At 34.2% G+C, this 15,747-nt stretch overlaps 1 protein-coding gene and 1 long non-coding RNA gene across 3 annotated transcripts in view; one reads left to right on the top strand and one right to left on the bottom strand.

Moving 5' to 3' along the window:
- The window catches only part of LOC125661937 (receptor-type tyrosine-protein phosphatase alpha-like), a 42,888-nt gene that overhangs the window by 24,968 nt on the left and 2,173 nt on the right, over positions 1-15,747 (top strand). For both annotated transcript variants that reach the window (XM_056146485.1, XM_056146484.1), the window contains 16 exons: positions 635-755; positions 3,062-3,162; positions 4,031-4,206; positions 4,754-4,841; positions 4,978-5,051; positions 5,160-5,196; positions 5,329-5,426; positions 5,625-5,753; positions 6,564-6,712; positions 6,801-6,936; positions 11,859-12,017; positions 12,982-13,075; positions 14,008-14,078; positions 14,359-14,493; positions 15,291-15,410; positions 15,511-15,659. In XM_056146485.1, coding sequence (XP_056002460.1) covers positions 635-755; positions 3,062-3,162; positions 4,031-4,206; positions 4,754-4,841; positions 4,978-5,051; positions 5,160-5,196; positions 5,329-5,426; positions 5,625-5,753; positions 6,564-6,712; positions 6,801-6,936; positions 11,859-12,017; positions 12,982-13,075; positions 14,008-14,078; positions 14,359-14,493; positions 15,291-15,410; positions 15,511-15,659 — 1,837 coding nt within the window. The remainder of the gene's footprint in view (positions 1-634; positions 756-3,061; positions 3,163-4,030; positions 4,207-4,753; positions 4,842-4,977; positions 5,052-5,159; positions 5,197-5,328; positions 5,427-5,624; positions 5,754-6,563; positions 6,713-6,800; positions 6,937-11,858; positions 12,018-12,981; positions 13,076-14,007; positions 14,079-14,358; positions 14,494-15,290; positions 15,411-15,510; positions 15,660-15,747) is intronic.
- Positions 706-7,614, bottom strand: LOC130049214 (uncharacterized). Its single transcript, XR_008797701.1, has 3 exons — positions 7,500-7,614; positions 3,024-3,155; positions 706-834 (listed from the first exon to the last, which is right to left on the bottom strand). It is a non-coding gene; the product is annotated as an uncharacterized LOC130049214 (long non-coding RNA).

Genomic DNA, 15,747 nt, shown 5'->3' with positions numbered 1-15,747 from the left:
AACGTGCAAACCACAATTACAGAAAAAGAAAAATAATGCTGTTTTATTGAAAAAAAAGTATTGTTTATGCTAATGTTTTTTTTTTCAACATGCACCCGTGACAGTAGACCTGGTCGTCAACATTGTAACATTATCATAATTGTTGAAATCTAAAAATGTATCATAATTGCATAGTTTACCATAAAGCAACGTCAATTAGAGATGTTTAAAGGACCAATCTTACCGAAAAGTGTTTAAACAGCGACACATGTAAACATTTCCTCTCAATTGCCGATCTCATACTTGTTTTCCTCACCGCATTCTGGGGTATTTACAATGATATTTGTATATATTGGCTGGTTGCAGTTTGAATGCTAAGACTCGGAAAATTTCGCAAATTGAAATAAATGTTGTCCATGGTGAATAACAGTTGACTTTTGAAATATGTCTAACACTAATTGATCGAAGAACGTCACATGACGGCATTATACATGTACCGCAATATTTCGGCGAACGTACTATTAGAATGAGGTACCATATGCATAAGAAAGACATAATGCATATACCTGTATACATTGGAAACATGCGATATGCCCTGTAATAATTAAAATTAATTCATGTTGACGAGATTGTACAAACTGTTTTCAATTTTTAGGAACGAGTTCAGCATCTCTAGTTTCTGACGATCCTTCCTCAGACACACTGGTTGTAGGTGGCGCTGTAGGTGGAATTTCCATTTTGATTGTCCTGGCTGTATTGACTGTCTTGTTCTTAAGGTATACCCCACTAACGGTCTGGTGAACCAGGGTGCTTTAAGATATTTGTTTGCTGCCCAATTCTTGAAACTTCTCAAACCTGTAAAGATATCAAGTACAGAACATTTAGGATTTAAACATCAATACATTTCTACATTTGTTATTTGGCACTTACGGGATAAAATATATAATATCTAATGCATGGCTATGTAGGAGGAACCCTACAGAAGTTTTATTTGAATGAACGTATTTCCAACTAGGACCTTTATTTTAGATAGATAATGATTTATGACTATGAGTTCAAAATAACAGCCATCAATTATTTTCGTTTGTTTGCGTCCCTTCGAGAAGGTTTCACTGATATTGAGACGTCACCACCTGTACCTGCACTCAGGGTCATAGCAGTGACGAATTTTAACATGCCATCACATGCCGCAACACGGGACTTTCGGTTGTAATGTCATATTCAAAAGACCCGTGACACTCATTTGTAAATGGCGAACGAGTAAACCACTACCTATGATTACGTCTAAGTTTGACGTGGCCCTGGCACGAGCGGGTTTCAATCTCACGATCTCCCGGTTACGAAGTGAACACTGCCATTGAGCTACCGCGACCGGAAAAAATATTTGGAACAAATATACATTGTATTAAACGCATAATGTTTTTCAATAAAAATATAACTAGGAAACATTGAGATTTGTGCTCTGAAGTTGATTTAGGAATTCCTCATTGACAATATATACGCGGGGTTGAAGATCAGGTCATTCAATAGTCTGTTGGACTTTTCATGGACACAAATTGTGCTCTTTTTATTACATGTAGCTTAGCTATTTAAGCAGTCTTAAGTAGCATATTTTATTTAACAAATCTAAGAGCAAGAAACCACTTGTTGTTGCCTTCAATACAATGACGTTTTGTGTATATAACTGTATCCCTGGTTAAAAGAAAGATACCACATAGGCTTCCACATTTGATACTTTGAATTTTACTAAATATATTATGATAAATTGGATGAATTCAACTTATCTAGCGTCATCTTCCCATATTCATATTGTAATGTTATCATCTGCATATGGTGTTTATGTTTCCTAGTTAATTCGATAAGCAGCAATGGTAACCCGAAACAATGTAAAGTTAGGAAAAATGACGCTTCACAAATCTGTTATGTTGCAAAAATCCTTATCTCTGCGTAAATCTTCACTAGTTGGACGCAGTTAAAAATATTTCATATACTAAAGAGGACCCCCCCCCTCCCTGTTTATTTAGACACCATGGTATCAGTCACTTGACCCGATGTTTACATATTTCAAGTTCCTGTAATACATCGCTTCGGCGCAAATTAAAGATGTCATTGGATTGCAAGCTTAGTCAAATTTACTCGTATAGTTATGGGGATTGACAGAAATAGAAGTTGTATGTCCTGGTTTCATATCACGAACGTTTAACTCAATAATTCCGAATGGTTACGGACATTAGCATTTTCAAGGTCATAATATAGTATTAAAATTACCATGTTATGAAAAGGTGAAGATAACTAACAGTGATCAATCTCATAACTCCTATAAGCAATACAAAATAGAGAGTTGGGCAAACACGGACTCCTGGATATACCAAAGATGGGATCAGTTGCCATGAGGAGTAAGCACCGCAGGGATATTCAATAGTTTATACACTAAAGTAACATTTTTCAGATGTCAACTGAATGTTTTCCTGAGAACATTTTTCACACGTTTTCTTAAGCACCTTAATCCGTTTATTTGCTTGATTGTTTAATTTTCCTCCAAAACAATATTATCTCTTATAGAAGTGACCTCAACTTTAAACCTCTACATCTTAATTATGTTTTATTGGATTCTTGAGATTGGTCACCGTTCGTTATCTTCACTTTCCAATCAGTGTAGTTAACGCGAATTTTCTGTATTATGCCAACGTCTATAGTGACACTGGTCCTCAGTTTTCCATGTTATATCTGCGATTCTCACTTTAAAATGTTAAATACTTAGCAAAGGAACAGTCCCTACTTTCCTTACGTTTATAGTGTGGGCAATCAAAGCAAAGATCTGTCATCATAAAAATATACCCATAAAAATTGGCATTAATGTAAAACGGTACCAATTTTAATGCACCAGTTACGCATTTCGACAAATAATGTCTTTTCAGTGATGCTTAAGCTGAAATATTGGAAATCCGAAATAACAACAAACTTGTAAAAACTAAAAATAAAACAGAGTGCCAAAGACTGGAGTCAAATTCATTAATATCATTTCAAATTCTGAAATTCAGTACCCATTTATGCACTTGAAGAATTTATGTTGCTTTCCTAGATTGCGAAGAAAGTCTTCAAGATCTGCGGTGAAGGAGAATCTCATAAGAAACCCAACCTTTTCTTCGATGGAGTTGAAACCAAACGAATCCCGGCTAAAACGTAAATCAACATGTTTCATTTCTTAATATCTTTTTTGCAATAGATATGTAATATATTCTGTGTCATTTTTTACACAACCTGTATCATGAACACTTTAATCAAAAATTGTGAGTGGATTTCATTCGGAATACCCCAGTTGTTTTTAAACCAGATGCTGATTAGTCGATAACAACATCATAATAGTCATTGATCTTTGGCTGATATGCTATGTGTCTTGCTGCTAAAGTGAAGATAACGCACAATGATCAATCTCATCAATCTCATAAAGAATGCAAATATGAAAGTAAGTCAAACACGGACCACTGGATACATCAACGTTTGGATCAGGTGCCTAGGAGGAGTAAGCACTCCCTGTTGACAGGTTGCGCCCACCGTGAGTCTCCTGTCTTATTCAGGTAAGCAGTGCAATTAAAAGTCGACATCAGATTGGTTGGTTGTTTGCATATTGTTTAGCGATCCTTTCGAGACTTTTTCACTCATATAGAAACGTCACCATTAACGATAATGGGCAGAAAAATTTAGGCCTATGCTCGGCGCTTACGGTCTTTGAGCAGGGAGGAATCTTCATAGTGCCACATCTGCTGTGACACGAGGCCTCCATGTTTGTGGTCTTATCTGAAAGACCAACCCATTTAGTCACCTCTAACCACAAGCAAGGGGTACTGTTTGATCCGTATGAAACGATCGGCCTAACAATTGGTATGAAACACGGCAGATATCATTTGACCTAATGCAATTAAGATCATTATTATCTAATTTCTTTGCACCTGCAATCAATTTAATATCCTTCTGTAAATGATTATGGATTGGGTGGAAAATACAGATGCAGTATCTTATATTGAATATACACATATGTACATCGTTCTAGCAATCAACAATCAACAAGATAAAAATGTGAACGACGTGAAACCCCCTGTGAATGATGTCATCGAAACTGTAAAGAGAGGTCGTCCGACTAACACAACCATTCCTGTGAAGAATCTCCAAGCCATCATAGATAAGATGTCTTTGGGAGAGCATGCTGGCTTCAAACATGAATATCACGTATGAATAGAACATTCTTTAAATAAAACAATCTGCATTTACAATAGCTATTCATTTATCTAAGGAAGAAATGTTTTGTTTCTTAATAATATGGGAATCTTTAAAGCTTGAGCGAGAAATTTACAGCTTGCATACATTTCCTGCAATAAAGCCACTCCTAATGTTTACTCTCTCTCTTTCCATCATAAACACTAGTTCTAATGAATATAACTTACGGGTTAAATTAAAGATGAAAGGTCAATCTCCTGTCATAATGTATATATCGAGAATTATAAACAATGAAATGTTTTTAAAATCTTCAAATTGACAGGACTTTGGTAAATGCAAATGCAAAATTAATACAAGTTTTTATACCGTAAGTTTGATTTTGGTGTTATCTATTTTGACTATACTAGTTGTATTAGAATTAAAATGCTTTTACCTCAATATCATGTTCACAAATGAGGGTACATATTTTAAACGATTGGAATCATGTACGAAAGTATCAATACTGTCGCTAATCACAAATATAACACTGTTTGCGAATTCATCAACATGAGTTTCATAGGAAATCCCGAAAGGTGAACTGCATCCGTGTGAGGAAGCCAAGAAACCTGAAAACAAACCCAAAAACAGATACAAAACTACATTTTCATGTGAGTACTACAACTAGAGAGAATTTTGATATGTATGAATATATTTCACTGAAGCGAAGACGCTTTGAAAAATTCTAAATTTTCTGGTATGGAAATCAAGCGTCAGATATATTTATATGGTAAGCATTTTTGTTAGATGACCACTCCCGAGTTATTTTGAAAACTACAACCACAAATGGCGGTGATTATATCAATGCCAACTACATGGAAGTGAGTACTTGTCATTGTTACATTATTCAGCTGTATATTAGATGTGTATCAGTAATCTATATGAAAATATTCGTCTAAGAAATATAGAAATGTTCATTTCCGTAATAGGATGCAGAGGGCAAGCGGTCTTATATCGCAACTCAAGGTTTGTGAATCTCACTAACATCAAGTTCAGAAATTTAAAAAATAAACTGCATATTTCAAATGAATAAGTCATCACTGTTACCTCTAATATGTAGCATGTAGCAATATGTGTAAATAGTATGCCGTATATCAGGTCCCAAACCGAAGACAATAGCTGATTTCTGGAGAATGATTTGGCAAGAAGGTGTATCCATCATTGTCTGTTTAACGAATCTAAAGGAAGGTTCAAAGGTATGTCATTCACCTATCGATTTGTTGTATTACTTTATATGTATGTATCTTATGTATCTATGTATTTACATACAGTTTAGATAAATATATATATATATATATATATATATATATATATATATATATATATATATATATATATAGATAGATAGATAAATAAATAGATATAGATATGATTTAGATGTCCCTAATATTTAGAACAAATGTGCACCATACTGGCCGGATATCAACGATAAAATCCAGGATGGAGACCTCAATATCAGAAACCTAAGAGAGAAAGACTACGCTAATTGTACAATAAGACAGTTCAAATTCTACAACGGGAAGGTAAGATACGAATATTCAATTACTTATGAAAGGTGAAGAAAACGAACAGTGATCAATCTCCTAAAAGCAATACAAAATAGATAGTTGGGCAAACACGGACCCTTGGACACACCAGAGGTGGTATCAGGTGCCTAGGGGGAGTAAACATCCCCTGTTGACCGGTACCACCCGCCGTTAGCCCTATATCCCGATCAGGTAAACGGAGTTATCCGTAGTCAAAATCAGTGTACCAAGAAGGGTCTAATAATCGGTATGAAACACGTCAAACAGCATTTGACCCAATGATAGGTTGTATTGACGAACTAGATTGTTATAACGACCATAGAATTTGCAAAATACTGACTTCAATCGAGACTGTTGAAACCCCTCTACCATCAACTTGTTTGTCAGTAGCTTTTAAAAACAGACTATACGTATATGTTATTATTACTTTATATTTCATGAAAAATAAATAGACATTGTCATAAACCATGCTGAAACTGTCGAATAAATTAACCATTCAGCGATCTCAATTCTTTCAGTACGTCAACGACCACCATAATACGTCATATTTGTTGCTTCTTTTCCCCTCTGCTTACACAGATTATTCACATGCTTTCACTTTAAGACAGAAATGTAAATCTAAATATTACCTATGAATTTGGTTTGGTTTTATATCATCAGAATGCTTTTAACAATGGTTGCACGAATTGTAATTCGTTGTACAATTCTGATTTAAACAACGTCCAAAATATGAAAGTTTCTTATGCCAGAAACCTTCTCCAACACGCTTTTCTGAATCGAATAGACTGATTGTGTGATGTTTTCTAGGAACATAAAGACCGTGAGGTGGTAATTTTTCATTACACAAGATGGCCGGACCATGGAGTGCCCGATCCACTTAGCCTCGTTATCTTCCATCGTCACGTGATGAAAACGTCCTCATCATATTCCGGAAAATGCACAGTCGTACACTGCAGGTGCGTGATGCATCAGAAATCAATACTTTTTATATCTCTTTCATTACTTCTAAATCAACATATTACATGATACATGTTCCAATCACAGTGCAGGTATTGGTAGAACGGGGACATACATTGCTCTGGACGCCCTCTATAGGGAAGGTTGCAGGAAGGGTAGAATCAACGTACCAATGTACGTCAGAACCATGCGGAAAGACAGAATGAATATGATACAGGGCGATGTAAGCAACCTTTCTTTTTCAATGACGTCAATGGTTCCCTTGAAATTTGAAATTCGATCTATATGTTGTGAATTTATGTCTAAATGACACATACCTTAATTATATCCTACATTTCGTAATTATGGATATTTAATGCCGCATTGATCTATTTCAATTTTGATGATTAATTGATCGTATTACATAATTTTAATCATCCTTAATCAATATGTATTAATCAACCAAAAATCGGAGACTTCAAGCAGAGGTCCCACTAAGTGTGTGTGTCATTTTTTCCCAAAGCATAGAGACATTTGCCATTTTAGAAGGGGCTCATCTGATGAACAGTATCCTTATCTACAAATAAATTCCTACCCATTTACCGTATTTTTATTCCATGTGTATCCATTGCTTCACTTGCAGTTGTTTAGGGGTAGGGACTTAACATCGTGATATATCAGTCATTATATTAAATATTTTCTACGAGCAAAAGCTAACAGTATTTCAAGAACGCTTATGAAACACACTATTTGAATCACAATGTTCCACTTCAAGGTCATTTACAACAAAAATCCCCGTAAACATACCTATCATTTAAGTCAGCGTTTCTTGCCTGTCTATTTTACTGATAATCTCCTAAAGTCGTGTCCTTCTTAAAATATTGCTTCCTTGATTCTTTTATCGTTATGTAATCAAATTCGTTTATCTACCGAATCAGAAAACAAAATTTTGTTTGAATACCTGTAAATGGCATGAGGTGTGGTCGTTTGATTTTCTTCCTGATAAAACGTCGTAAGAAAGGTAAACAAATTATAATCGTGCATGACGGAATAGTTTCCTCTTTTCACTATTGATAAATTGCACAAACAGCCAATTTTGTAACCTAAATACCTTTAGTGCACATGAATATTTTTATACATGGTACATATGTACTCAAACTAATCATACATCAAGTAATAGAGGGCTCCGTTTTTAATGATAAATGTATAAAACTCTTCAAAAATGATTAATTGACTTTTTCATCAATTTAAGAAAACGTCAAACTTAAAATAAAATCCATACTAGTAATTCATAAAAAGTAGTAATTTTATACTACGTTTACAAAGACCAAACTGAAATACAAATAAGCCTATAAACCCTGTTAACATCCATCGTGTTCAGTGTTAACTATCCAGACAGCCATCGTATTCAGTGTTAACTATCTAGACAGCCATCATATTCAGTGTTAACTATGAAGACAGCCATCGTATTCAGTATTAACTATCTAGACATCCATCGTATCCAGTGTTAACTATGCAGACAACCATCGTGTTCAGTGTTAACTATCTAGACAGCCATCGTGTTTAGTGTTAACTATCTAGACAGCCATCGTGTTCAGTGTTAACTATCTAGGCATCCATCGTATTCAGTGTTAACTATCTAGACATTCATCGTATTCAGTGTTAACTATCCAGACATCCATCGTATTCAGTTTTAACTATGCAGACATCCATTGTATTCAGTGTTAACTATCTAGACATCCATCGTATTCAGTGTTAACTATCTAGACATCCATCGTATTCAGTGTTAACTATGCAGATAGCCATCGTGTTCAGTGTTAACTATCTAGACATCCATCGTATTCAGTTTTTGCCAGTGAGAAAAGATCACGTCCTAAAATTTGATTAGTCTCTGCCATTTTCGTTAACTTACATGTAACAGCAGGGCAAGTACGTAAAGTAATATGTATTAGAATGTTACTGTTTACATTTACAAGCACGTGTAGTAAGATGTGTTACAATGTTACTATTTACTTTTACAAGCACGTGTAGTAAGATATGTTACAATGTTACTATTTACATTTACAAGCACGTGTGGTAAGATGTGTTACAATGTTACTATTTACATTTACAAGCACGTGTGGTAAGATGTGTTACAATGTTACTATTTACATTTACAAGCACGTGTAGTAAGATGTGTTACAATGTTACTATTTACATTTACAAGCACGTGTAGTAAGATGTGTTACAATGTTACTATTTACATTTACAAGCACGTGTAGTAAGATGTGTTACAATGTTACTATTTACATTTACAAGCACGTGTAGTAAGATGTGCTACAATGTTACTATTTATATTTACAAGCACGTGTAGTAAGATGTGTTACAATGTTACTATTTACATTTACAAGCACGTGTAGTAAGATGTGTTACAATGTTACTATTTACATTTACAAGTACGTGTAGTAAGATGTGTTACAATGTTACTATTTACATTTACAAGCACGTGTAGTAAGATGTGTTACAATGTTACTATTTACATTTACAAGCACGTGTAGTAAGATGTGTTACAATGTTACTATTTACATTTACAAGCACGTGTAGTAAGATGTGTTACAATGTTACTATTTACATTTACAAGCACGTGTAGTAAGATGTGTTAGAATGTTACTATTTACATTTACAAGCACGTGTAGTAAGATGTGTTACAATGTTACTATTTACATTTACAAGCACGTGTAGTAAAATGTGTTACAATGTTACTATTTACAAATAGTTTGATTTAATGTGAATCGATCAGTACATTACTTTCATAGAAACGTTTCGTAAAAATATTGATACACGTTTATACACTCTCAGCTCTGTCGCAGGTAGAGTAGAGCTGTTTGATTAAAATTAACGAAGCAAGGTAGAATACAAATTATCAGTATTTGATTACACACACAATTTTACTTCAAAATGAAAGTTAGTCTTGATCATCGTTTAATCAGTCTATTAATACATTTTCTTCAAAGAAATATTTCAAAAAGATATCTCATTGCTTTTTGATACATGTGTTTTTGTAGAAGTGTAGACGAGCGCTACCTGCTAAAACAACCAAAACAAAGAAGACCAAACCATACTATCAGTTGAACTTATCATTCTACTTCAAACTAAAATTTTATCTGGGCTTCCTGATCTTGTGTGCATATTTCCCCCAAACGTATGGATGCTTTCTTTTGAAAAATTCCCGTTAAATGTTACATAATTGTGGACATTATCAATAAGAACACGTGTTTGCGATAATATCTGATAAACATCATGAGTTCCTTATATGAAATAGAATGTGTATATTGTACAGTTAAACGTCGTTATCTTCAACATCAATATCTTCAATGTCATGTATATGTCAAAACGAGATGGAAGTCCGAACTACATTTTCTTGTTGTATTTTAACGTAAATATTTTGGGTTTTATTCGGCAAGTTTTAGATAACGAAATTTATCCCGGGCGTTACCTTCAACTTGCACAATAGACCCGCAATAACACGGTCTGAATGACAAGCCTTCTAAAGCACTCAATCTGTTTTCTGCCATTGTAAAGAAAATATGACTCAACCCATTTAGAGTGCGATTCAGAATATCTTTTCGACCCCATACATAATTTTTTGCAGCTTTTTATCAGACTTTCCACAATCCTATCTTTTAGTTCATAAAAAATATTGAACAGAGAGTCCAGAAATATGTTGGGAATGTACATAAACGTCGGTAAGATTGAGAATAAACAACAAAACTGTGTCTCACTCCTTGAAACCTTTAATTATTTAGAATGCTCGAGCTTTTATAATAATTTTATGCAGACTAAAGTATTTTTAAAACGCATCGAACGTGGCTTAGAAAGGCCATTCAGACACTGGACGTGAAACCATTGCTAAGTAGAACCCGAGCCCATGACTGGTAAAAATAAGATTATCAAAAACTTTGTTCAAAGAATACAAACACATCCGACACTCTCTTTTACGGCATCAGCACTAGACAGTCCAATTCCGGCACCTGCATACCTGTTAGACTTAAATGATTATTGTTTTCAGGAATTAATTCATGTCTGCAATGTGCATGGATATACAACATATGACATGTATGAATATTTTCTGCATATGTATATCACATTCAAGCTCATCATTTGGGGGAGGAGGTTCAGTAGCATTCAGAATTTTTTTTATTATTACTAGATCTTTAAAAAAAAACAATCATAATGTTCGACAGACACTTAGTGAAGGACAGGTAATGCACGAAAACTTTTTAGCTCACCTGAGGCAAAGGTATTTATTCTGATGGTTATCTTTTGTCGGTGTCATTGATCGAGGTCAAAAACTTCTCACATTTTCAACTTCTTCTCTGGAACTACTGGATTACGTTTGACCAAACCTAGCAGAGAGGAATTTTGGGGAAAGGGGACAAATTAAAATTTCCACACATGGAGTTCATACAAAGTGTATGTAATTCAAAATTGATAAAAATGTGTTGTGTTTCAAACTTCTTTGGCACTCTTCTTCTACACTGTCAATATGTGTATTTCAGCCAAAGTTGGCTAGTATGTTACGATGTAAAAAGGATGGAAAGCCCATATCCCTTGCAAGGGAATTTATTTTGTATATATATTTTTAAACATAACTGTACTGTTATTATGAAAAATGTTGCCTTATACTTAGTAAAATCAAGTTTGTTCAAACTATTCTGTGTCCAGAATTCCTGTGTCCAGAACAACGAGAACAATGGGGGTCCCAAGATGATTCAATCTTATTCAAAGCATACCATAGAATGGATAGCCATTTTTTAAAGAACGTGATATGAATATGATAGCATGCTAATAGGGTGTTGTTTCAAGTTTATTCATCCATGGTGTGTAGGAAGTGGCCCACATTGCAAACGCAAAGATTACAAAGATACATGTTGTCTCAGGTGAGCAATGCAGCCAATGGGACTCCAGTAATTACGGTAGCGTCATTGGTCTATATAAAACATGACAGTTATTGTTACACATTTTGCAATCTCAGTGGAAGTAAATTTCCGTATGCGTAGGCTATTCTATATTATCTTTAGATCTGAACATAATGTTTCCTCTTCTTGCATGTACTTTGATAATGAAACAATCGTCTACAAAGCCCTATCAAATTTCTTTAATTTTGTATTCTTCCGTTGACTTTAGGACCAGTACAAAACTGTATATCTCGCATTGTTTGAATCCTTCCGTGGAAAATCTAGATGTTTGACAACAGAACAGTTTTTACAAGAATGTGGAGGAGAATCGTGTTATGCGAATGCTGGAGACATCACTATGAAGTCCCCGAAATGCTCTGAATTTGAGGTGATTATCAAAAATGAAATGCATGAGAGCATGAGAGAGAGAGAGAGAGAGAGAGAGAGAGAGAGAGAGAGAGAGAGAGAGAGAGAGACAGACAGACACACAGAGAGAGAGAGACAGAGAGAGAGAGACAGAGAGAGAGAGAGAGAGAGAGGACGTACATATCAGATTAGCCAACAAATATTCTACTACGAAACAATGCTTGTGTAGATTTTCATCATATTCATAGACATTTTGGGGTCAAAACTGAGTGTACAAATTAAGATTGTACGTGTAAGAGATAAATGAATAATGTGTTGTAGCATTTTACGGGATATAATCTAGATGAAACATTTCGTATAAAAAGAGCCAAATTTGACTCATCCATCCTAAAAAAGTTTGCAGATCAAGGATGTTTTCCCCTTAATTCTGATGAATTATTGTTACAAAAAGGCAAAGCAAATATTCAAATGTTGGACATATCATTAACTACGTTGAAACGAAAGAGATCGTTCATAATAGAGGAGAGGGTGGGTTTCCTCTAGATATTGACTCAGATTTATATTCAGTTTATATTCTCAAATATTCAATAACGATTAAACTGTTAAGATCAAATATATATAATAGCAACTTTGTTTGCAATTTAACTGCTGTTACGTTTCTCCAGAGATGATAAATAATTCTAAAAAAATTACGAAAACTGGCAAAAGCTCAAAGTACAAGAATAAAAGAACTACAGAATATAGAGAACAGGTACACGGCGTACAGTTCTAACTGATTATTCTTTAGTTTTTGTACATAACTTTCACGTATCTTTCCATTACTTTGACTGAACAATGTTTGAAATGGGGTTAATTTTCGTTGATACCGTGAATTGGGTAGATCCACCAAATCTAAATCCTCCAAGACGAAAACAGCATTAACTTTGCTACCATGAACTTATTTCATTTTCTATTCAGATCCACAAACTCTATGTTTTATTCTACAGGAGTTACTCTCACTTCGGAAGGAATACTTACAGAAGGATTATGAGTCTGGACGTGCGAATATAACCGCCAACTACACCAACAGTGTTCTACCAGGTTCATGTTCTTTTCTGTTTCCACTTAACTGACATTCTGATATATTTACGTTGGGTTGTTTTTTTTTTATTATTATTGATATGTCGTAACATTTCTTTCTTGTGTTAATTCTTTTAGGTAGCAGTCAATCTTAACACCATGTATTAGCAAAATATAAATGATGTTTCCGTCTTCAAAAGAACATACAAAAATGATACTTAATGGATTTCATTTTATTTCTTCTCCTTGAGGGTCTTTCTATTTTACGAGTATACAGAAATTCTAAAGCAGTTTTACAAACCTTTTGTGCTTGAAATGATTGGTACTGCAATTTTATCATTTTCTATACAACGTTTTTATGGACAAAAGCAGATGTTTCCCCTTTGTGCAATAAAGCAGTGTAATGTTGATCAATGCTGTTATACATGTCGAAGGGTCATATTACAAATAGCTGTGATTACTGTGATGCTTCATAAATTAAAAACATTTCATTTAATTTTCATTGAAAGTTTCATGAAATATATCACTGTTCGTTATTTTAAGTATTTATGATAATGTTAAAGGGGCATTAGTTGTCATCTTGTCACCAAAAATTGAATTCAATTAAAATTGCTGTATCTTATATATTTCAGTAATAGCACCAGTATTTAATTAATCAAACACTTTTTAACCTCAATACAGGCACGTGGATATGTGATTTTAGTGATGAGAAAATGATTGGCTTCCAAGATAGTAGTTCTTCCTTATATATTTCTTCACATTAAAAGCGGTTATCTAACGTAGTTTTATTAGGTTTCTCTTGGTTTTGTACAAAACAATTGGTTTAATCAATCATTAATTCCTACGCCAATGAGAGATTGTGAGAGAAAAATGGTCGCCATCACTTTAACAGCCAATACCCCTTTTACGAAATTAAATTAACAAGCAACTTTCTGATTTTTCTTGATCTCCAGTGGATAGATTTATGTGCCGTCTGTGCTACTCAAAGGAAAGAAGTACATATTACAATGCTGTTTTACATCAGGTCTAGTATATTTATATCAATATCAAAAGAAAGTTTCAATGGGTATCCTAGATAAATATATTTTGAAGTTCATCTTAAATTTAATTGAAATACGTTAAATGACAAATTTTTCATAAATATAATATTGTTTGAGCTATTTTATTTGAGTCCACCTTTAAATGATAAGGAACAACTGTGTAAGAAACAAAAAATAGCTCGCTGGATATTAAAACTTAAATACGCTTTCTGTATCATTAAACATTACAGGTGATATAGGTGTAGCTCATGTTTTACTTTTCAGACTTTTACCGCTAATGACCTTCTCATTAGCGCCCAGTATCCACTGCCTGACTACACAGAGGATTTTCTGAGACTCGTGAAAGAATTTGATGCTCGTGTAGTGGTATTCATGTGTCCTTTGAAAGGCCTTAAATCTGTAAGTTACGAACTAGTACCCGGTATTTAATGAGTTGGATTGATCATCAATTTCACAATATATAATCCCATACAAACGGGATGACTTCAGATTCTCCATCGTTTACTCTCCATATTTATGCTGTAATATTCATATATCACCTGCATATGGAGTCAATGTCTCTGAACAGATTCCATACGCAAGAACATGTTCTACGCTTAATCAATTTTAAAATCATTTTAAAAATGTCATAAGCAAAAAAAAAAAAAAAAAAAAAAAAAAAATTAAAATCGAGACTGGCTACTGACAAATACTTAATGATAGCAAGGGTTTGAACAACATCATTTAAAGTCTGCGTTTGTCAATTCTATGATCGCTATAACAACCATATTTACAATACAGCCTCTCATTTCGCTGAATGCTGTCTGGCGTGTTTCACACACATTGTTTGGTCATTCTTGACATTCCGATTTTGAAGACGGATTACTCCGTTTACCGTCAACAGCATAGATTGTTCACGGCGGGTATGTCAGGTCAGCAAAGGATAAAATCTCCTTCAAGGAATGTGATCTCATATCTGGTGTTTCCAGGGGTCCTTGTTTGCCTTACCTTTAGATTTGTATTCTTCATTTTGTTTGTCTTTACTTTTCCATTGATCACTGATCATTATCTTTATCTTATCCATGTAAATATACTGACAAAAAATGCAAAAAAAAAAAAATGAAATCAACAAAATTGCTAGGTAGAAAAGTACAAAAATTTCAAGTTATATTGATAGGGATTGCTACAAGTGTGTAACAATGTTTTGTAAATTTTAGTCACCCCTTTGGTTTCCATCAAAAAACAACACCAAAACAGTGGGAAACTTCACAGTGAGACTGACAACCTTAACAAATTCAGACAATGTCTCCACAACGAAGATAATCTTAGACTGCAAGGTACGCTATTAAAGCAGTTGATTATTTTTACACTAAAAAGTGTTGGGAATAATTGAATTAAAAAGAAATATTGATATCTCAGTCGTTCTTTGTTTTCTAGGGAGGATCTGAGAAACAAATAACTGTGTTGGAATGTAAAGCGTGGAAGGACGGAGAAGCTGCTGTAAACAAAAGACCCTTACTAGACGTGATCAAGGAAGCAAAAAGTGAAAAGCCGAATCAGGAGGGAAGAATTCTCATTTTGTCAAGGTGCGTTTGATGGCGGATCGCGATTGATTGATTGATTGATGTTTACCCCACACTCAACAATTTTTCAGTTATCTGGTGGCGCCCAGTT

The sequence above is a fragment of the Ostrea edulis genome, chromosome 8 (genome assembly GCF_947568905.1).
Source record: "Ostrea edulis chromosome 8, xbOstEdul1.1, whole genome shotgun sequence".
Lineage (NCBI taxonomy): Eukaryota > Metazoa > Mollusca > Bivalvia > Ostreida > Ostreidae > Ostrea > Ostrea edulis.
The sequence above is the reverse complement of the archived record's forward strand: the minus strand, read 5'-3'. Positions and strand labels throughout refer to the sequence as shown.